This window comes from Barbus barbus (assembly GCF_936440315.1).
Source record: "Barbus barbus genome assembly, chromosome: 7".
In the NCBI taxonomy this organism is placed as follows: domain Eukaryota; kingdom Metazoa; phylum Chordata; class Actinopteri; order Cypriniformes; family Cyprinidae; genus Barbus; species Barbus barbus.
In genome coordinates, this window is record NC_136735.1 from 2,893,684 (window position 1) to 2,916,959 (window position 23,276).

The window sequence follows — 23,276 nt, forward strand, 5'->3', positions numbered from 1 at the left end:
TACAGCAAACTCTTGCATGCTGTAAAATTGTTGAGATGAGTAAACATTTGCTTAACTTATTTCATTTGAGTCCACTGAGAAATAATATTTCTTATTATAAAACTGCAAACACTTGATTTGGAATAGCAAAGTTACTAAAACCTTGACCTTAACTCAAATCGTTGCAGTTTATCATCAGCTATAGCACACATGCATGCTGCGCTAAAGTACTTAATAAAGAGATCATCTCTGTATCAACACCTCTACAGTTACTGTCTTTAAATAAAGCAGCAACTCCACAAACAGCATTAACAGCTTCACACATTACAATTTGACATTATTTCTATCATATGTCTACAAAAGTGTCTTTTTCCGTAATATTTGTATATTATTATTAGCCAATTATTATATTTTTATATTCGTTTTTTCTCATCATTTCGATCTCTTTACATAATGTTCTGACCAGTTTTGTAAATAAGCCTACTGTAAATGCTCAACATAAAGCTTTGATTATGCTGACTGGAATTTAGCATAATTATACAGAATGTTAATTAGGTAAAGAGATACACGAATTGAAAGGGGAAATAATAAAATATATATGAAATAAATATAATATAGCCCTAACAAGTTAATATAACCTAATAATAATAATAATAATACACAAATATTAAATGAAATGTTTAATGTTAATAAAAATGTTTTATCCATCTCTGATAATCCCGGGTTGCTATGGTCACGTAGGTGTGTTTACGCATTAAACTCGTGGCCATGAGAAAAATATGTCGTTCCCTCAACATAACATCTCGAGGCCACGACATATTATCACGTTCCCACGACTTAATATGCTGTGGCCATGACAAAACTAAGTGAACCGAAGACGACCCCTCCCGGGCACCGTACAATTCAGACGTAATGCGTGAGTTACATTGTGAAATAGTTTGATGTTAAGTTGTGTCATTTTGAACCAGTGATTTTACTTCAATGAACAAAAGATCTTTGGTTTATGTGTATTGTATCCAAGCATTTGGAAAAAGTGTTAAGCTTTTTGAAAAATGTGCATTTTGATCTTCATTTGTGAATTATATGTCTACAGTTTTGAAAAAGAATGACATGAAGGTTCTGTTATTAATGCAAAAATGATTGTAAAAAACTGTAAATTACCTAATTGTTGGAAGTTTATATGTGAATATTTAAATCTGTTCTGAACATAATATAAAATAAAATGAATGAAATTACGTCATTAAACTAGCAGACTTTTTACTTTGCACAAACAATAATAATCAAATAATTGTTCTTATACTGTATTTCTGTGTTTTTCTGGGATCTGGTATTTCATGAAAACTAGATTCATTCATTCCCTGTGCACTGCTGTTAATGCTATCAATGTTTTCCTTTATAATCTCTATGTAACTATTGTGTATGTACAAATCTAAAGCAGGACAAATATAGGCCTATTCAAAGAGAAGAAAACAAGTAATTTTAACAGCTCTGAACCGAGTGCAGATGATGATTCTCAAACTTCATGTGTCTCATCATAAAGATCTGTTTAAGAGCTGCTACTAAAGAGCTTTAACTGTGTGCCTAAAGCTGCGGTATGTGTCTCTATATGTGGAGTGGAAACTTGACAGTATATACTAGAAGAGTCACTCAAGGCTTTTATTTCCTGTTTTCATCATTACCTCACATAAACTGAGATGACAGACTATTTTAAACATGAGAAAGAAGCAACATGAGCAGCAGCGGAAACTTTAAAGAGTTTCTCACACTGAACTGAACTACTCTGATCAATAAAAAACATATGTTTTAACATTAAATTATGAATTCTAAGTACATTTTTATCAATGAATTGTGAATGTAAAAAAAAAACAATGACTGTTTTAAAATACTCTTGGTAAAGTGAGGATCTTAGTTGAGTCTCATGCGGTGACTGACTGCAGCGTAATCAGAGTGAATCTCATTCTTACTGAATCTGACTGTAGCGTCACTGAGAGACTCTTCATGCTTCTGGAAACTGACAGCAGCGTACAGGAGCCCATCAGAGGGGATTGTGGGTAACTGTGCAGTAGACTGAACTGGACTATGTGCGTGAACATCACCTCGTGTCTCGTGTCTTAATTTCCACACAGCCAGAGTGAATCCACCGATCAGCAGCAGAATCACACACACACTAATAATGATGATCATGGAGAAATCTGACAATAAAACACACAAACACACAGACCAAAGATAAATTACATAATAGCTACACAATTAAAATGTATGATGTTCTTCTTTTCTATTCCAACATAAAACTATTTTTTAACATTTATGGGTTGTAAGCACATTTTATAGAATAATTGCAAATTAAAACATTTTATATGCATTAAATATTTATAGAACTCAGTTTGTAATGTTTAATGACCTGTGATCACTGTCATAAAGGGACTAGTTATAGATTCTCCTTCACGTCTCACTACTGGAGGCACTGTGAACAAACATACAATTAACAAACATGATTCTGAATAGACTGTATTTACACTGAAATCATCTGAATGGACTCACTGATGAGGTTGAGCTGTATTTTGGTGGTCAGGGAGATGAAAGTCAAATATGTGTCTCTGGTTTCTGCTCCACACCAGTAAACTCCAGCATCTCTCACGCTCACATTACTGATGCTCACTGTAAAAACTCTCTCTTCATTTCTCTCTGATGAACCACTCATTTGTGTCACTTTAGATGAGCTGATGTTCTGGCAGGTGTGATTATTATCATCTTTGCAAAAATGCATAACTTCACATGCCCCTGGGATCTGACAGGTGATATTGAATTTGCCAGGATAAGCAGATTCAGTCACACTCTTTGGATATTTTGCATCTATAAACCAAAATAAATTACATGAAAATCAGAACAAATACTTTATATATACAACACAAAGTATTTTTTGTTCCTCACCGTGTATGACGCTCAGCTGGAGTTCACTGAAGCTCTCAGTATAGTCAGATACGTTCACTCCACACCTGTATGTTCCTGCATCTGCAGCTTTCAGCTCTCTAAAAAACACCATCAAGACTCCTGCTCTGGTGTCGTCATATAAAGAAACATCTCCATTCTCCATCCATTCATCCTGAACTCCTGGATTCTTCCTCTCTGAACATCCATCTGATTCTTTACAGATGTATTTTGGCTTGGTTTTGTATTGAGGATGTTCACACTTGATCATCAGACCACCTCCTGAGTAGCCGCTCACTTTATACACACTCAGTTTATCTGTTAATCATAAACATCACATCTAATCATAATCAAATCTGCCATAAACACAGACTGTAAAAAAAATTATTTGATTTAGTTTTACTCACTAATAATAAGTAGATGAACAGTAGTAATAATGGAGTAACTATATGGGTGTCTATAGTCCCAAACTCCACACAAATAAACTCCTCCATCATCTGGAGTCACAGCAGTGATTCTCAAACTGAAGAGGTTCTGTCTGTTATCATATATGCTCAGTCTTTCTTCCTGATACCATTTGTCAGTGGTGGAGATCACCTCATCAATAATGTCATTTCTTTTTTTGAATATGATCTTTCTTAAATATCTTTGATTATTGGAGTATTCACAGCTGAAAGCAGAAGTTTCTCCACTATTTACTCTTACTGTCTTTGATGCCCCACAACATGGATCTGTCAACATTCAAAGTTGTATTTGTGATTTGACAAAACTACATGAAAATATGAATCAAAGCATTGGAAAATTGATCCAGCTGATAGTTTGTATTACTCACCCATAATATGGAGAAGCACAGTATTAATAATGGAGTAACTGTACGAGTCTCTGTCGATCCAAACTCCACACAAATAAACTCCTCCATCATCTGGTGTCACAGCAGTAATTCTCACACTGAAGAGGTTTCTATGTTTGTCATCAGAAATACTGAATCTTTCTTTTGTATTCCATCTGCTGTAGATCATCTCAATGGAGTCTTTTCCTTCTTTGAATATCATCTTGGGATTATTAATATCATTCTGTGAATATTCACACATGAAATGGGCGGTTTCTGCAACATTCACCATCTTTGATCCTTTACAACATGAATCTGTTACATAAAGAAATATATTTCATATATATAAAAGCTTTGAAATGGTTAGTAGTTTTTTTTAGTAGTAGTTTAAGACATTGATCTTAAAACTGACCGTCTTTCACATTCAGAGTCATATCAATGGACCACTGGCCATGATACCTAATCCAGTATGTTCCAGCATCTTGTTGATTTAAATCTCTGATGTAGATCATGAGTTTTCCCTCATTGTTTCCAAACAGTGTGAATCTTCCTTCATTAATCCATGTATCATGTTTCTTATAATTTATTATTGTTCTCCACTCAGGTAACTTATACATATATTTAACAGAATCACTGAACCAGAGTTTCCCAGAATCAACAAGAATGCTTCCTCCAGAATATCCCGTGACGCTAAAGCATCTCACTGCATCTGTCAATCAGATTGATACTGTGATCAGAAAGATGATGAACAGAAAACAGCATCATTACTGCAGTGATGAAAGAGAAAAGCTCTGACCTGAGATCAGGTAGAAAGTGAAGAAGATGAGGAGGATCTTCATTGTGACTTGAGTTCAGTCTTCTTTATGCTGAATGATCTCTGTGTGAATCTCTCTGTCTCTACATCTGTCTGCTTTAGTTACTTCCTCTTTATTCAGCTCTTTATCAGTAATGAGCAGCTTTACTGGCTCCTCCCACCATCACCACTGACTGAAGATCACATTAAAGGTGCCATAGAATGCATTGATACAATATTTTAAATTGTTCTCTGATATCTACATAGAAGGTATGTGGCTTAGTTAAGGGAAACAATTCTCCAGAAACAGTTTTACGTGTCGATTTACAACCCTAAAATTTCTCTCCAGAATAAAACGGTTTGTTATTGGCTTTTTTGGAAGGGTCATGAATAATAATGTTGAGCTCTGCTCTGATTGGCGGCTCATTTCAGTAGCTCACAGGAATATGGAAAAATATTCAGGACTTTTTTCAAAAGGAATAGCAAATTGTATTTTCAATTGCGTTTTACACATGTGGGCGCATACATTGTGACGTAACCCAAATGCAATTGCAAATCTTGCATTATTTTTTTTATTTTCGCTTTCGCGAACGCACAGTGACTGCCACATGTCAAATAAAAAAGCAAAGTCCATGTGCAACTGTATTTCCCATGTCTTACGAGCAATGAGCCTGTCATATTTAAATATCAATATTAATTACCACATTTGCCTTTTCACTTTCTCTGCGTCGTGCATGTAGCCTGCCAAACTCAAATGGATCGCAATTCCTTTCAAGTACTCCAGAGTGCAATCTGGATGATTGGGGCGGGGCGACACGTGTTGCTCCACCCACCCCCAATTCCATTGGTTTATAACACGGCAAACCTTATTGGTGTAGACCCGAGCATACGCATTCCTTTATGTACGATTTTGTATTTGATCTTTTTTTTTTTTTTTTGTATTTTGATATTACATAAATATTATGTGCTAACTCTAGAATCATAGTCCTATCTTAATTATTATCTGTTTAGTAACCATGGTAATTTTAGTCAGATGAAGTCATTGTTTACAAATAAACTCTTGATGACAGCACCTCCGGGTTCTTCAGGCTGAATAGCTCTTCATTCATATTTCCTTGTGGATCAGCAGGCCCCGGATCGGCAATAAATTGGGATTTTATAGGCAAATGATGATAATTTACTGTTTTTTAGAAATGGACAAACATAAGCGGCTGATTTTAAGTTTTAAAGCACAACCGTTTTTTGTTGTTGTTTAAAGAGATGAGTTATAGCTGTTGCTCAATGCGTCAAGTTTATATCTTAATAAAATATTTGAGTCATCTGTTACAAGTAATCAGAGATGCCGCCACCAAGCATTTGATAGGAACTTAATCTTAACTAATTAGTCATAAGTTAGAAAAAATTTAGTTATTTGCTAATTGATTCTAACTGAAATCGCTGTTGTTAGCACTTAATATTTCTGTAGTACAGCCAAACAGCGTAGACCAGGGGTGCCTTTAAACACACCTGCCTTTAATTTTCATACGATCCTGAAGACCTTAATTAGTTGCTTCAGGTTGTTTGATTAGAGTTGGAGCTAAACTTTGCAGGACAGTCGATCGCCAGGAACAGGGTTGGGCACTCCTGGCATAGATCATTCATAAAAACGTATATAAAAGAATCATCATGCACAAACTTCTACACACAAATAAGCTCTGCTGAATTATAAACCAATGAAATTGGGGATGGGCGGAGTGACACGTGTCACCCCACCTTAATGTGTCGCCCCGCCCCATCGTCCAGGGTGCACTCTGGGGCTACTCATTCCTTTTGCATTTGAATTTCCTATGTCTTCACAGAAAGTAGTTTAATCAGATCTTCAGAGATTTAATGTCTTTTATCTTCAGTTCTTCTAAGGCTGTGGCTGAAGAAAGCTGTAGTTTGTGTTCTTATGTCTCTTTCTTTCAGTGCTTGTTCACAGCAGGTCTTTGAATGATTGAAAGAATATTTCAGGAACATCACACTAACCTTTTAATAACATTCTACTAACATGGATATTTTTATGTTCATGGAATGTTACAAATCAACGCTCCTAGAATGTTGAATTTTAAATCAAAATTAAGTTGAAAGAACGTTAGAGGAACATCATACCTTTTAAAAACCTTCCTCTAACATCAAGAAAACTTAAAAAATGTTATGTTCCCCGAACCAACACTGAATATTTGGAGAACGTTCTTATAACACAATTCTGTTAGCTGGGATATTGCTCTGCTCAATGAAAATGGTTACCATTTACAAGAAAACATCAAGCTTGCACGAAGAAGCAGCGAAGGTCGGATTACGCTTTAGTGTCGAAAAGTCATGCATACCGGTGCTCAAGTTGATATGCCAAGGATTAAGGTTGATGGATGCATCATCGAACAGGTCTATAGATTTACGTACCTCGGCAGCATGGACAAGATGGAGATGCAGAAATAGATGTCAAATGCCGGATTGGAATTGCATCAACAATCTTTTAACAAATGTGCAAAATCTGGTCACTGATCTCACTGATCTCACTTATCATCAAGTTACTGCAAGATTTACAGAACCTCAGACACTTTCATCTTCTGAGACGGACAATACATACAAAGTGTATTCAAATACAGACATCTGTTTCCACATCTCACTGAGAGAAAATGCGGGAAAACGTCTCTCTCATAGTTCCTTCTCATCCCCATCCTTCCCTTCATTCAGCTCACTCAGAATGGTCAGTAGTATAATATAATGTTCTACACCAGGGGTGCCCAAACTCGGTCCTGCAGAGCTTAGCTCCAACACACCTGCTGGGAAGTTTCTAGTATGCCTAGTAAGAGCTTGATTAGCTGCTTCAGGTGTGTTTAATTGGGGTTGGAGCTAAACTCTGCAGGACACAGGCCCTCCGGGACCAAGTTTGGGCACCCCTGTTCTACATAAATGCAGGTGATATTTACAGTCATGTTTGGTATCATTTGAATTGTCTCTGTGTGTCTGGTACACTGGTCTCATTCTTATAAGAAGTAAAATAAAAGGTAATACAGAGCCTAAGAGTTTAGAGTTATTTGGCTCACTATAGAGGGTGTGCCTTTTCAGTGTCTTTCATGCAAATTACTTTCTGTTCCAAAATGTATTAACTCTACTTAATTAATGCAGATTTCAATTGTTAGTTTCTGTCTCCATTTCGGGAATGATTGTCTTGGTCTTAAGGTATTTAAGTGAAAACTGCAAGAAGATCAGTGCGATTCTGCAGCCAGAGTGCATCCATAGTATCAAGGGTGTCCACACACATGTACTCTTACTCTTAGATTCATCTTTGAGAATTTGATATTTTGTATTGATTTGATAGCTTTGAATTGGCTATGTAATTCGCTTAATACATATTTACTGGACTGATAATAAATTGTAACATTTGATTTTATTCTGTTTTACTTATTGACTTATTGACATTCATAAGTAATAGAAGTGCAACGTCTTTGGATAAAGTCATGTCAAGTCACCATTATTTGTATAGCGTTTTTTACCATATAATAAATAAAGTACCTTAACAGCAGTAACAGAAGCTATGCTCCATATTGCAAGTTTCCTGAAGCCATAAAATAGCTTTGTGTGAGCGCCATAACAGAATAAGGAGGAGTACAAACTAAGGAAATTAGTTTAGTTTATTAGCTTCCCCCCCTTTATAAGTAAAAATGTGCTATGACTCTATAGTTCAGGTATTGTATAAGTACATAAAATCAAAAACATCTGATCAATGAACTGAGTATCAAAACATGATTAAACTGAAATGGCAAACAACAATAATGTCTAAAGCAGCTTTCCTCACAATAATGTTTATGACTGAAATCCTGAACAAATCTAAAGCTGGTCAACTAGCATCAGGATACTGAGAGAGATGAGGACAGGAAAACAGTATTTAACAGTTCTGAACAGAGTACAAATGATGATTCTCAAGCTTCATGTATCTAATCATAATGGCTGGTTGAATTCCTGTCTGTTTAAGAGCTGCTATAAGAGAGTCTTTATTAACTGTACATGTCAAAAGCTGCTGTGTCTCTGCATTTAGAGTGGAAACTTGACAGTATATTCTAGAAGTGTCACTCAGGGGTTTTTATTTCCTATTCTCATCACGGCCTCACATAAACTGAGATGACAAACTATTTTAAACATGAGAAAGAAGCAACATGAACAGCAGTGGAAACTTTAAAGTGTCTCATGATTCAACACACCACAGGACATCTATGCATTACTACCAAGAGTAACGTGATGATCTGTGATCTCTGTTTTAAAGGAACTAGTTCAGTCTTGTGTGGTAAATGACCGTGGTGTAATCAGAGTGAATACAGTCCTGACTTAAAGCAAATGTAGCATCACTGAGAGACTCTTCATGCTTCTGGAAACTGACAGCAGCGTACAGCAGCCCATCAGAGGGGATTGTGGGTAACTGTGCGTGAACATCACCTCGTCTCTCGTGTCTTAATTTCCACACAGTCTGAGTGAATCCACCGATCAGCAGCAGAATCACACACACACTAATAATGATGATCATGGAGAAATCTGACAATAAAACACAAAAACATAGAGTGATAATTAAAGAGAAACACAGAGATACAGTACACTCTAAAAAATGCTGGATTTAAAAGGGACAAACCCAGCGGTTGGGTTGTTTTGACCCTGCGTTTGGCAGCGGTGTGAAGTCCAGGGGTCAGAAAGTAAAAGTCCTGCCATATGTTTATTCCACCCATGATCTCAGCAGCTGATTTCACCAGAGGAGGAACCAAGACATTACTTTCAAGTCACAAGCAAGTCTCAAGTCAAATCTCAAGTCCCCAAAGAGTTAAAGTTCATGAGATAAATAAGTGGGTCAAAATCAACCCAGTGCGTGTTCAGTCCCATAGTTACCCAGCTGCTGGGTTAAGGTTGGGTTATTTTTTAACCCAGCATTTTTAGAGTGTACTATTACTATAATTATGTACAGTATTTCATTAGGCCTATATGTTAATGCTAAACTACTCTGCAGTTGAATGAGTGTATTACAGTCTCTCTTCTGCAGAACTGTATACGTTCACCTTCATCTCTCTGTCTCTGTAGAGTCTCATGTGGTCTGTGGGTTTCCTGAACAAACTCCGTTAATTCTTCACATCCAAATTAAACTAAGACTCTGAACCTTCAGCTGAGTATCTCTAACCAGGGGTGTCCATATCCTGCTTCCAAAGGTTTAGCTCCAAAACACTTATCTAGAATTTTCTAGAAATCCCGAAGACCTCGATTAGCTGGTTCAGGTGTATTTAATTAGGATTGGAGATAAAATCTGCAAGATAGTGGAGCACGATTGGATACCCCTGTTTTAGGCATGACCACTTTATCTGTCAATCACGAATATCACATAATCGAATCAGACTGTGGAAACTTTTATACCAATTCACGAGTTCACACTTACATATAATTAGCTGGAGTATAGTAATGTGTATTTGGCGTGCTGTCCGGGGAAGGGCTCCGAGCTCGGGAATGGCCCAAACCCAGAGTACCCTGTATAAGTGTAGCAAGAACTTGAAGTGAGGAGAAGGGGTGGTGGAGGGATGCTCATTAACCGTCAATGGATAGAGGTATGTCAGCTGTATTTATATATATATGGTGTTTATTAACTTGAGTGCGCTCCTCCTGTGTTAATTAGGCTAAGTATCTGACACGCTCCTCCCAAACTTTGTTAATAAAACATAATTTATGACTGAGTGTTTGTTTTACTTACTAATAATATGCAGATGAACAGTATTAATAATGAAGTAACTGTACGAGTCTCTGTTGATCCAAACTCCACACAAATAAACTCCTCCATCATCTGGTGTCACAGCAGTAATTCTCACACTGAAGAGGTTTTTAGGTTTGTCATCAGAAATACTGAATCTTTCTTTCTTCTTCCATCTGCTGTAGATCGTCTCAATAAAGTCTTTTCCTTCTTTGAATATGATCTTGACATCATTAATATGATTCGGTGAATATTCACAGCTGAAATTTGCAGTTTCTCCAATATTCACCATCACTCTCTTTGACACTTTACAACATGAATCTGTAATTTACATAATAAGAAATATATTTTACGAATATAACGCTTTGAAATTATCAGCAGTTTAACTACAAGTTTTTGATCATAAAATGACTGACCTTCTTCTACATTCAAAGTCATATAAATACGCTGGTTGTGAGGAACATCAATTGCGTATCTTCCAGCATCTTGTTGATTTAAATCTCTGATGTAGATCATGAGTTTTCCCTCATTGTTTCCAAACAGTGTGAATCTTCCTTCATTAATCCATTTATCATGTTTCTCATTTATTATTGTTCTCCACTCAGGTAATTTGGCCATATATTTAACAGAGTCACTGAACCAGAGTTTCCCAGAATCAACAAGAATGCTTCCTCCAGAATATCCCGTGACGCTAAAGCATCTCACTGCATCTGTCAATCAGATTGATACTGTGATCAGAAAGATGATGAACAGAAAACAGCATCATTACTGCAGTGATGAAAGAGAAAAGCTCTGACCTGAGATCAGGTAGAAAGTGAAGAAGATGAGGAGGATCTTCATTGTGACTTGAGTTCAGTCTTCTTTATGCTGAATGATCTCTGTGTGAATCTCTCTGTCTCTACATCTGTCTGCTTTAGTTACTTCCTCTTTATTCAGCTCTTTATCAGTAATGAGCAGCTTTACTGGCTCCTCCCACCATCACCACTGACTGAAGATCACATTAATCACACTGAAAGAGCGCCACCTACTGGAGGATACTGATACTGAGAGCTCGTACAGGTTCTCTATGTAAGGGCAAATGACACTGAATCAAATCAATTAGCAATATTCGAATCCTCCAGTAGAGAGCGATGCTATCATGTACATAGGTGGCCTCAGTAAACTTGCAATGCAGTTTCAACATTAACATCTTTTAAATATAAAGTTAAAATAACAAAACCTGATGAATATGCAACAAACACAAGAAAATATACCATTGAGTAACAAAGGCTGATCCACTCTCATATATAGAAACATCTCAATCAACTTCAAGTCTTTATTAAATAGTGTCAATTAACAGTGGGCAATCTGACATCCACGATCTGCTTTTCCAGTGAATCATAGAGATTATAATAATAATAATTAGTCCGGGTGATATGTGCAAAATTTGAGGTGATATGTTCACTTTTTCATAAAAGCATGCAATTTGGTACACTTGTATAGTTTGCGGCCCTAAACATTTTCAGAAATGGAGCCATCGCAAAAACACCTCGTGTTTGCAATGGCGACCATTTTACTTTCCGCCATAACCAAATGATGTATTTTGTGTCATATCTCCTGAACCAAATATGATAACACAGAAAAGGTGATGTCTACCCCTATGTTTTGATGGTCAAGGATTACAATGATACCATATACAACAACATAAACTTTTCAAGTGAAGAGTTAATGGTGAAATCAGAAATGTAAGAAGGAAATAACAGTATCTGAGCATCACAGTTTCACAGCATTTACACAAGTCCATATTGTGGCTTTTTTATTTCTTTCTTTGATAATTAACTAATATTTTATTCAATAGTACAATACAATTATATTTTAATTAATTAATTATTAATTAGTTATATTTAGTGCTTTTCTGAGTACAAAAGATAGCTTGGTGTGTTATGTCTAGGAGTTTGTCTCTAGTAAAACTAATCAGGAAGAAGTTACTTAAAACGGGACAAAGAAAACAAAAACAGTTAACGTACTGAAGAGTTCTTCATCTTGGACGAAACAGATATGATCTGACTGATCAGAATAGCTGTCACGTGGACGTCCTTAAGTTTTGTAACTTGTGCTATAAAAAGGCAAATGTGTTTAAATCACAACATCTCTCTCCTGTGTTTCTGGTCAGCATCACTGATGACAGTTTAACAAAAACACAAAGAATGAGAGACTTGAGGTTATCTTCCTATCCTTCTCTCTTGATCATAATACATCTATACTTGGAAAAAAGCAGGCTCTTACAATTATGGATAGCATATGAAAATGTTCACTCCTCCAGGTTCACGGTTTCATTTCAAAAATAAAGGAGGCATGTAAATCTGTGTAATTTGCAATTAAACAACATAATATAAAATCGATTTTTTTCACTATATCAATTACCATACAATACAACTACACAAGATAACTTCAATAAAACTAAAAAACTGAACAGATGTCAAGCTCAAATTTACTGCTAGATGGAGCTGCATGCTACAATCTGGTTGTATTAGTGTAACATAATTTTATTTAGTTTTATTGTGAATTCAGCAATGGTTAATTTAATGTTGTACTGGTGCCCTCGTGTGGTTTGTGTGAGAACTGCAGACAGATAAAATGTTCCGTAAGACAGGAGATGACGCAACACAGAGATGTAATGTGTATTGCACGCTGTGGGTCACTTATGCCTGCAGCAAATCAACCACTAAAAGGGTGATTTATTTCATTTTACAGCCTGCAGTAAAGAAAAAGAAAGATTACACCAGCCAGCATTGTGTCCGAGCATTTATTGGAGAGGGGTTTCGGACAGAGATTGAGTCCGTCGTACAGAGCCGTGTCTTATCGGATACTGGTGGTGTTTGTCCAAGTCAGAGTGGAGGATAAAGACCACATCCGTGACATGAGTTCAACAAAATTAGAACTAAACATATAATTAAAGGAGGGGTCCAATGCTCTTTCATGCATGTTGAGTTATTCACACTGTTAAAAGAGTCGGATTCTCATGCTAAACATGGCCAAAGTTTCAAAAAACGTTTTGGACGTATAACAATGTATTTCTGTGGCAAATACATACTTCCCGATTTCTTATAAGTTTCTGAAAATTTTTTCGATCATGGCTCTTCATGATGTCATGAAGGATGGAACTCCTTAAATGGGCATTTCTCCCGGAAGAACGCTCCCGCGCACGCATCGACCTGAGCGAGAGCAAGAGCATGCACATCAATGTGCTTCATTCAGCTGCACTGTACGGGACTTTCTCGTGAAGAATATGTCTCTAAAGAAGTGCGAGTTTGGTTGTGAGGGAAAGATAACCTTGTTCAGCTTCCCACAGAACCCAGCATTACGTAAACATTGGATGCATTCTGTTTTTACGGTGCAGCAACAGAGTTCCTCAAGTGTGTTTGTTGATGAACGTTTTATAAACAAGGCCCAGTTCGACGCTGGATTTGCACCTCGTTTGATACTGAAAGATGGAGCAGTCCCAGCTATAACAGATCCCGGTCATGATTTGGAACTGCAGACGGTAAGTGAAACAGCGTCAAATGTCTCTGTTTTGTTGACGATAAGCGCTCAAGTGCTCGTCATTCTTTAGCTCCGCCCACGGCTCTCCTCCAGGAGCTTGGCTGTTTTCAGAGAGAATCGCTCTTTTATAAATATGATAAAACTAATGACTTTTTGGAGATATGAATGATGCAGTACTACTCTATAGGTACTCAAAATTAACATGAGATTGGGTGAAACTGTGTGTGTTATGCCCCCTTTAAGAACAGGAAATCACAAACACTTACAAGGACAGCTTACAACAACAAAAACATGCCACTGTCATTTTATGTTTACAGTATTAACAAAGTCTCATAACATCTTTTCACAAACTATGAAACAATCAGTGTATATTGACAGTCTCTCCTTAAATAAAAGCATGATCATTACCACTGCTGTCAAGTTCTGGAACGTATATTAAATATCATTCATGCATTTCATGCTGCATCATATTTAATTTTTTAGGACATAAAACAGCTCTGTGTGAAAAACGTAAGTCAATGTAAGTGATTACTCACAGAAACTCTATGATCTCTGTTCAAATTCTGATTCTCCCGCGAAGTTTGTTTATATTCAAATGGATGCACAACACTCATTGAAAATATGGAGATAATCATCATCTTTCCACAATTTGAATATTTACAATCCATATTTTAATTTTTCATATATTACACAAATTAACAGCATCTTTTCTTGGAGCAGAAGTCTGTGTCCATCGTTACTAAAGAAACCATTTCCTGTATCACATATGGTGGCTGAAGTGTTTCGGTTTGACTCAAAGAATATAAAAAGATCAAAAGAAAACCACAAGCTGGAGAGCATCGCACTGAGCACACGCAGATGAGCAAACACCCTAAAAAATTCATCTTGCATGTGTCAAATAGACGTGTCCGAGATTTAAGAGTAGCCTATTTTCCTGAAACTGCAAATGCAAAGAAAGTTAATAACCAAATCAAACATAAGTGAACTGTTCTTCAAAATATCCATGTAAACATTCAAAAACTAGTTGAGTCTTGTGCTCTGACTGACCATGGTGCAATTAAATCTTGTCCTTATTCAAGCATAACTGAGAGATTCTTCATACTTCTGGAAACTCAACAAAACCTAAAATATTACAGAAACTGAGCGAAAAAGAAAAACTTGATCTTCAGAGAATGAAGTGACAGTGAGTCATGTGTTGAAAGATAAATGCAACATTAATATAGAGGCACGGAGAGAGAAAAACTGCCCCCTTTGTGTATTTGGGTTTTGGTTCTATTGTCATTTGAGAGAGAGAGAGAGAAGATCATATCTTTGTCTTTCTCATCAGCAGATCTGCACACATGTTCCACTTCCATCTGTTTCTGTCAGTTGAGTCACATGTGGTCTCCCTGCGTGTTTCCTGAACAAGTCTGTTTAATCTGCACAACCAAACTGATCTAAGACCCTGACCCCTATCTGTTGTTTTCTGTGGTTTATAGCTGGACGGAAGAAATGACATGTTCTCCACACAAACTCAAAACACCTCCAGCATTCATGAAAAACTTTGTGAGATATTTAGGATAGGAAAAAAGCAAAAAAAAAAAAAAAAAGCAAACATTTTAACATTACATTTTTAAACTAAAATGATAAGACTACTGATTATTTGGACAATAATAAATTAGAAACGCATGCTAAATCATTCAAATGATGAACATTCAGAAGAAATGACCTGATTACCTGAATATTTAAAACAGTCCTGTCGATGATTCAAGGGAAAACAATAACATTTGTATTATTAGCAGACATTATCTACAAATTATTAACAAATTTCAGGATGATTGTGTTAATTTAACCTAGAAACATTGATTTCATCAGTAAGAAAAGTTGAATCATCATAGGCTAATACTGTTTTAATCGTCATGCCATTTCACATTTGAAATATAAAACAAAAAGCCCACCCTGAAATTCGTCTTAAACTAACACACAACCGGTGAAGCTACATTAAGTGGGGGCTCACGGAAAAATTCATCAATGTATATATATATATATATTTTTTTTTTTTTTTTTTTTTTTTATTATCTTTGTTACCTGGAGATACAACATACCAAAAGTAGTCAAAACACATCCAACAGAACATAAATTGTTTATTTTTTAATTAACAAAATGTCTTCATAATAGAAGAAACAATACAATACAATCTTAATATTTCTAACCATATATATGGTAGAAATATATGGTCAGCATCTTAAATGACCTTTTTTTTATTATTGGCAGCGGCTCTTTACACTAAGAGTAAATAGCAATTAGATGCTATTTGCATAAGTGAAAATAGCATATTTTCATAGCAATATATGCAGTAAGTGCAAATAACGATAGATTCTATATACATTTATTCTATTTACTATTTATATTTTCTTTGCAATAAGTGTAAATAGTAGTTAGAAGTTATTTATACTTAGTGCAAATAGTGGCATTACAAAACAGCATGCAGTAATAACATATTGAATGTAAATTAACATTTTTATTTAAATTATTAAATAGATGCCACCTTACTGGTAAAATAAAGCCCTCCCTACACCTGCCCCTAATCCTACCCAATAAACTCTTTGTTATTAAATACCCATGAGGCACTTAATTTACACTTTTCAATTATGTATTTCATTTTTATTGAAAGTAAACATCTTTCTGACCTGACATGTGATGAGAAAAGGGAGAAGACCGAGTTCGGCAGAAGGCGAATTCGAACAATAGTGTCAATAGTTGTCATCAAGAGCCTCACGTCTTACACCACTGTTACACGTCTATTCCACCAATGCCTGCCTTGCCTGCCCTATTGCTATGCCTCAGACAACAACAAAAATCTACTTTTAAAATATTGGTTTTATGCAGTTTATAGTTAAGAAGGAGGTGGGAACCGGAAGACAATTTACCTAAATTTTAATACTAAAACAAACAAAACAAAAGTAAGCGTCAGCCCCTTACGAACGACTGCCGCATAACAATAATGACCCACGAAAAACTAAAATGTCCCAGGCTTGGTCCTCCCTCATCCGTCACTCCTTATTTTATGTATCCGGAGGTCCTCCGTGGGACTCGAGACCAGTGTGTGGCACAGTGTGTGGCGCAGACCTCACTCAGTATCATTTGCTCCACCGGACGCACTTCATCACAACTGGTGTAATGTATGATTTCTCTGTAAGTTAGTAGAGTCTCAGACAGTGACTGTGGTGTAATCAGAGTGAATCTCATTCTTACTGAATCTGACTGTAGCGTCACTGAGAGACTCTTCATGCTTCTGGAAACTGACAGCAGCGTACAGGAGCCCATCAGAGGGGATTGTGGGTAACTGTGCAGTAGACTGAACTGGGCGGTGTGTAAGCGTCACTTTGCCTCTCGTGTCTTAATTTCCACACAGCCAGAGTGAATCCACCGATCAGCAGCAGAATCACACACACACTAATAATGATGATCATGGAGAAACCTGACGATAAAACACACACAGACAACTTATAAAACAAGAGCTACACATGAATGAAATATTATCTACACAAATACTACATTTTATGACGTTAATTTTCAGCCCTTTTCTATTCAACATTATTGGTTATGAATACATTTACAAAACAAGTATGAGTAAACCCTGCAAACTATGCTGGCTTTTTGCGGGCACAGTAGGCTAGGGCCAGCCCACACCAAACCTAAACCCAACATTATGGGCTGCCCACGTTAATCCCATGATGGCCCAGTGTGGGCCAGCCCCTTCCGGCACAAAGCAACCGTTGGGCCCATGTGGGTTTTATGTGGGCAGTCCTGTAATGCAACTAGGAGAATACTAACAACATTGACTGGCCATTCTTTAGTCACTCAATTTGAACTGGAATGCTAATCACTGAGTGCGTTTACATGCACCTATGCGATTATAATGATATTCTGACAATATTGTGATTAAATGTTACCTCATGTAAATGCAATACTTCGATCTAAATAATACGATTAAGCTCATAATCGCAGCAAGCATAATCGTATTAATATAGGTGGCGTACGCCGATTTTAATCGAAATATACAAGCATGTAAACACCTTAATTGTAGTATTGCCGCTCTGACCAAAGTGCGCCTGAGTCTCTTGTGTCTCACTGTGGGTTTCATGAACAATTTTGTTTCTATTTGAAGTCTTGAGAGTGAAGCAAATATATTGATTAAATTATGTCAATTTACCTTTTTTTACATTTAAATGCACTTTAGTGATGACGTGAGCTCCACACCAGTATATCCCAGAATCCTCTTCTCTCAGATCAGTGATGTTCACAGTAAAGACTCCAGTAGATGCTTCATCACTGAAAGAGAATCGATCATCTCTGATCGTCTCCAATGAAACTCCATCCTTCACACACATGGAGGCTTCATGTGCTTTGCAGAAGCTTTTCTGATCTTCATCATGATGTTTGCACTGGATTGACACGTCGTCTCCTTCATACTTAGTCAAGTTCAGCTCTAATGATTACAAACACAAGAACATCAATTCACAGCCGTAGCTTCACATATTCAGATGAATAAACCTTCCTCACCCTCGTTCATGATGACCATCAGATGAGTGTAAAGATAATTGAGGTCTGTTTCTAATGTCACTGCACACCAGTATTTCCCAGCATCCTCTGCTGTCAGTCCAGTGATGGTCCCAGTGAAGACACTTGCAGTGACGTCATCTTTCAGAGTCAGTCTGTCAGTCTTGGTCTCTTTCTCTTCTCTCACAGTCTCACTGAGAGGATTTCTGTCTCTAGTGGAGCACTTCCCCTTACAGAGAGACTTTGGCTTTGAGTTATAGATTGAATCATAAGGACAGATGATCTCAGCAGATTCTCCTTCAAGTCTCACTACTGGAGGCACTTTAAATAAAGAACAGATCAACTGTACATTAATAATTATAAAATATTTCTGTATTGGTAAATAATGTAAACGATAATACTTTATAATATCATATCTAATCAACTCTGCTGCAAATGCACATTTCAGACATTTTTAGACAATATTTGATTGAGTGTTTGTTTTACTTACTACTAATATGTAGATGAACAGTATTAATAATAGAGTAACTGTACGAGTCTCTGTTGATCCAAACTCCACACAAATAAACTCCTCCATCATCTGGTGTCACAGCAGTAATTCTCACACTGAAGAGGTTTCTATGTTTGTCATCAGAAATACTGAATCTTTCTTTCTTCTTCCATCTGCTGTAGATCGTCTCAATGGAGTCTTTTCCTTCTTTGAATATGATCTTGACATCATTAACATGATTCGGTGAATATTCACAGCTGAAGGTGGCAGTTTCTCCAATATTCACCATCACTCTCTTTGATCCTTTACAACATGAATCTGTAATTTACATAATAATAAATATATTTTACTTTTAAACAGGCTTTAACGATGATCAGGAATTTTACTACACAGACTTTGATCTAAAAATGACTGACCTTCTTCCACATGTAAAGTCATATCTAAACCCCACATGTAAAGAACACCAATCCAGTATCCTCCAGCATCATGTTCATTCAAATCTCTGATGAAGATCATGAGGTTTCCCTCATTGTTTTTAAGCAACGTAAATTTTCCAACACTGATCCATTTATCATGTTTCATATTATTCATTATTGTTCTCCACTCAGGTAATTTATTAAAGCATTTAACATTTGCACTGTACCAGAGTTTCCCAGAATCAACAAGAATGCTTCCTCCAGAATATCCCGTGACGCTAAAGCATCTCACTGCATCTGTCAATCAGATTGATACTGTGATCAGAAAGATGATGAACAGAAAACAGCATCATTACTGCAGTGATGAAAGAGAAAAGCTCTGACCTGAGATCAGGTAGAAAGTGAAGAAGATGAGGAGGATCTTCATTGTGACTTGAGTTCAGTCTTCTTTATGCTGAATGATCTCTGTGTGAATCTCTCTGTCTCTACATCTGTCTGCTTTAGTTACTTCCTCTTTATTCAGCTCTTTATCAGTAATGAGCAGCTTTACTGGCTCCTCCCACCATCACCACTGACTGAAGATCACATTAATCACACTGAAAGACCGCCACCTACTGGAGGATACAGTGTCTGATACTGAGCCATTTAGCAGTGTTGATTGAGTTTGTAAATATGTTTTGAGGGATTTGTGAGCCACGCAGGGTGACTGTTAGTTACACCACTGCTGTTAAACAAAAAAAAAAAACAACGATCATCAATATGCTTGTGCTCTGAAATGGCAAAACTTCAGTAGACATAACAGAGGTCTGTGTAAAAACAGTTCTAAACTAAATTGACTACTCACAGAACATCTCCTCTCAGCTCTGTTCAAATTTTGATACACCTACAACTTTCACATTCAAACGGACATACATATAAAGAAAAGGGAGCAGTTGAAACTAAACCTCATCGCATGGATTGTTGACATGACATATTTGAATATTTATTTTCTAAAATCAGAATTGACCATGTGTGATGAGATACACAAGGTCACAAATACAATGCATTATTTGTCCCATTATTACTGAGGAGGTTTTATAAGGTGTTTTAATCACAAAGTTGAGTGCCCATGTAAAACAATGGTCCAAAATCTACAGGATGCAAAGGGTTTAAGTTTAAAGTATAAGTTTCTAGTGAGGGGGTTCTGCCCGTCTCTGATCTTCCTACTGAGAATCAAACTACGTGTCAATGTTTACGTCTCTAGTTCTCATGACTACACTATAAAAAACAAATCTGTTAAATTTACGATAAAATACCGGCAGCTGTGGTTGCCAGAGTTGTACCGTGAAATATACGGTAGCAACACTTTAGGATTTACAGAACTGTTTAAATGTAGAGTGAAAAACGTATTCGGTTACTTACATAACCTCGGTTCCCTGAGATACGGGAACCATATAATTTTTCTAATTTTTCTCCGAGGACTGAAGATCGTGCAGTAAATAAAAACGAACCAATGTCTCGTCAGCGGCGCTGCACGAGCCTATGGCGGCAAAGCCAGCCAGAAAGGGCGGGGTCATCTGGCTATATAAGCGGGCACTTCGCCATAGGAAATCAGGCCAATTTGACTGAAGCGATGACCTGAGTCGTGCAGCGGAATGGCACGGTACGCAGTACTCGTTCCCATATCTCAGGGAACCGAGGTTACATAAGTAACCGAGTACGTTCCCTTTCGATACATCACTCGTAATGCGTCGCTAGACGCTATGGGGAATAAATACAATCCCGCCACGCCATGAAGAGGAACAACCGATACAACTGGCCTTGAGCAATAATGGCTCAGAGGGACCAATTATGAGCAGGAAGAGTCCTGTAGGAGGCATGAGAACTGAACTTGTAGATGTGAACTCGTGAAATGTGGACGGGCGAGGCCTAGCCGGCTGCCGCACAAATGTCTGCCATGGACACACCACTAGACCACGCCCAGGAAGAAGCCACGCCACTCATGGAGTGGGCTCTCACTCCATGGGGCTCTAGAGGCCCAGGGAGGAGTATGCTAGTGTGATAGCGTCAACTGGCTGAAGTCAGTTGTAGTTCTTGTTTCTGGTTCAGAGTTAAAGTTAATGAGATAATTAGGTGATTAATTAAGTGATATCTGACCATTATTGAAGACACCTGATGTTAACAAGCAGAATCACCAAAGGAGAAAATCACAATATTTATGTCAACTTTAAAATAGCCAAAAATATAGTAAATAAATGTAAACAAATGAATTAACCCTTGTATTATGAACACCATACAAAGGTTAAAAACAGTAAATCAAAAATAAATAAAGTTAGTCAAATAAATAGAGGTCAAAAATAAATAAATTAAAATGAAGTTCAATTATTCAGTCCTCCAGTGTGATGCCTATGCATAAAAAAAAATATATATTTTAATTTTACCAATCTGTGTGATTGCACAGCGTCTAACTTCATCTAAAGCTATTTTAAACAGCTCAATTTACATTGTGCTCATGGTTAATAAGACTACTATCAATGGTATAATGAAAAATTTGTACTTTATAAATAGGAGGACTATTGAATATAGTGAAACCTAAAACCTTAATGTCCATGTCTGTTTCTAATCAACCCATGTTATGATTATAATTGAAATGATTATATGTTTGGCATCATGAACACTGATGTATAACAGTTATGGGGATTTTTGAGGTGCCACTGAGTCTCATATCGGTTTCAGATGGGATGTGATACAGCGTGGTCTTCCTCTTACGCGTCTCGTAATGAGTCAGTGTGAGAAATGAACGCACACACACATACAGGAGTAAATGAATACCAGCTGAGATTTTAGTATATGACAATAAACTACACACATTTCACTTTTGTTTTCTGTGCTTTACATCCACAAGAGCAAACCACAGACCTGCTACAACTAACATTCACAGCCATAAGACTCCTGATATAACCAGTGAATCTGACCACCACATGATGACTGAACCATAATCAATAAATAACGTTAATTTAAGGTGTTCATCACTAATGCACAAACATCATTTAATTAGCAACGCCAAGGTCATGGGTTCGATTCCCAGGGAAAGCAAGAGCTGATAAAATGTAGAAACTGTAACTTGAATTCAACGTAAGTCGCTTTGGATAAAAGCGTCTGCTAAATGCATAAATGTAAATGTAAATTAGACACTTAATTATCTAATTAACTTTAACTCTTTGAGGACTTGGAATTTGACTTGAAACTTCCTTGTGACTTGAAAGGAATGCTTTATTTTGATGGGTCCACAACATACATCATACTGACTATGAGACACTTTGCAAGTAGGTGTCAACTTATTCTACTAACCCTAAACCTACCCTAACAGTCTACTCTGAGAGTTAGTAGATATGTAGTTGCAAATTAACAAGAATTAATTGACATGTAGTTGACATGTAGTTACAAAGTTACTTATAATTAGTAGAATGTCTAAAGTGGACTATCAAAATGTAACCGATTAATTAAGTGATGTCTGGCCATTATTGAAGACACCTGATGTTAACAAGCAGAATCACCAAAGGAGAAAATCTAAATTTTGATGTCACCATTATAGAGATCAGTGTTTACTTCAGTTGAAATGTTTTAACATTAGATGTTGTTTAACCTGCACATTTTCGACGAATTTCTTTCAAACTGTTCTGATCCAAAAAAAACAATAAAATAAATTTCTAAAAAAAAACAGTTTTGTTTAGGCACACACAGACCTCAAGAACCAATGTATGAATCTCTACAACGGTGACAAACAGCATATTCAGATAAACAGATCAACGCTCAACATCACAAAACAAGCTACTAAAAAATCACATAAAAACAGCAGAAATAAAAGAAAATACAACAACAATTCATCTCATAATTTATTCATACCACAATGCATGATGGAAGCCATGGATGCGTTTTTGATGGTCACCGTTGTTGTGAATCTCACACTGATTCTTGATTTCTGTTTGTCTAAATTAAAGCTTTTGTTTCATAAAAAAAAAAAAAAAAATTAATGTTAACAAAAAAGATAAAGGTCA

At 36.6% G+C, this 23,276-nt stretch overlaps 3 protein-coding genes across 4 annotated transcripts; all 3 read right to left on the minus strand.

Annotated features, from left to right (window-relative positions):
* Positions 1–1,617: 1,617 nt before the first annotated feature.
* On the minus strand, positions 1,618–4,650 carry LOC306872589 (polymeric immunoglobulin receptor-like). The gene is made up of 8 exons (XM_079421205.1): positions 4,533–4,650; positions 4,149–4,445; positions 3,740–4,051; positions 3,315–3,638; positions 2,911–3,225; positions 2,521–2,832; positions 2,381–2,443; positions 1,618–2,171 (listed from the first exon to the last, which is right to left on the minus strand). Exons 1-8 carry the CDS (start codon positions 4,573–4,575, stop codon positions 1,885–1,887), a joined length of 1,953 nt encoding a protein of 650 aa, XP_079277331.1. The 5' UTR covers positions 4,576–4,650; the 3' UTR covers positions 1,618–1,884.
* Positions 4,651–8,168: 3,518 nt separating this feature from the next.
* On the minus strand, positions 8,169–11,184 carry LOC306872113 (uncharacterized protein). 2 transcript variants are annotated; one of them, XM_079420515.1, is made up of 5 exons: positions 11,067–11,184; positions 10,686–10,979; positions 10,273–10,590; positions 9,175–9,279; positions 8,169–9,080 (listed from the first exon to the last, which is right to left on the minus strand). In XM_079420515.1, exons 1-5 carry the CDS (start codon positions 11,107–11,109, stop codon positions 8,818–8,820), a joined length of 1,023 nt encoding a protein of 340 aa, XP_079276641.1. In that variant the 5' UTR covers positions 11,110–11,184; the 3' UTR covers positions 8,169–8,817. The 2 variants fall into 2 exon arrangements, with proteins under 2 accessions (XP_079276641.1, XP_079276642.1); XM_079420516.1 differs by lacking the exon at positions 9,175–9,279 and having other exon boundaries at positions 11,067–11,179.
* A 4,714-nt stretch (positions 11,185–15,898) lies between these two features.
* Positions 15,899–19,774, minus strand: LOC306872591 (polymeric immunoglobulin receptor-like). Its single transcript, XM_079421207.1, has 5 exons — positions 19,624–19,774; positions 18,824–19,536; positions 18,337–18,654; positions 17,987–18,262; positions 15,899–17,251 (listed from the first exon to the last, which is right to left on the minus strand). The coding sequence occupies exons 2-5, from the start codon at positions 19,110–19,112 to the stop codon at positions 17,097–17,099; spliced, it is 1,038 nt and encodes a 345-aa protein (XP_079277333.1). The 5' UTR covers positions 19,113–19,536; positions 19,624–19,774; the 3' UTR covers positions 15,899–17,096.
* Positions 19,775–23,276: the final 3,502 nt, after the last annotated feature.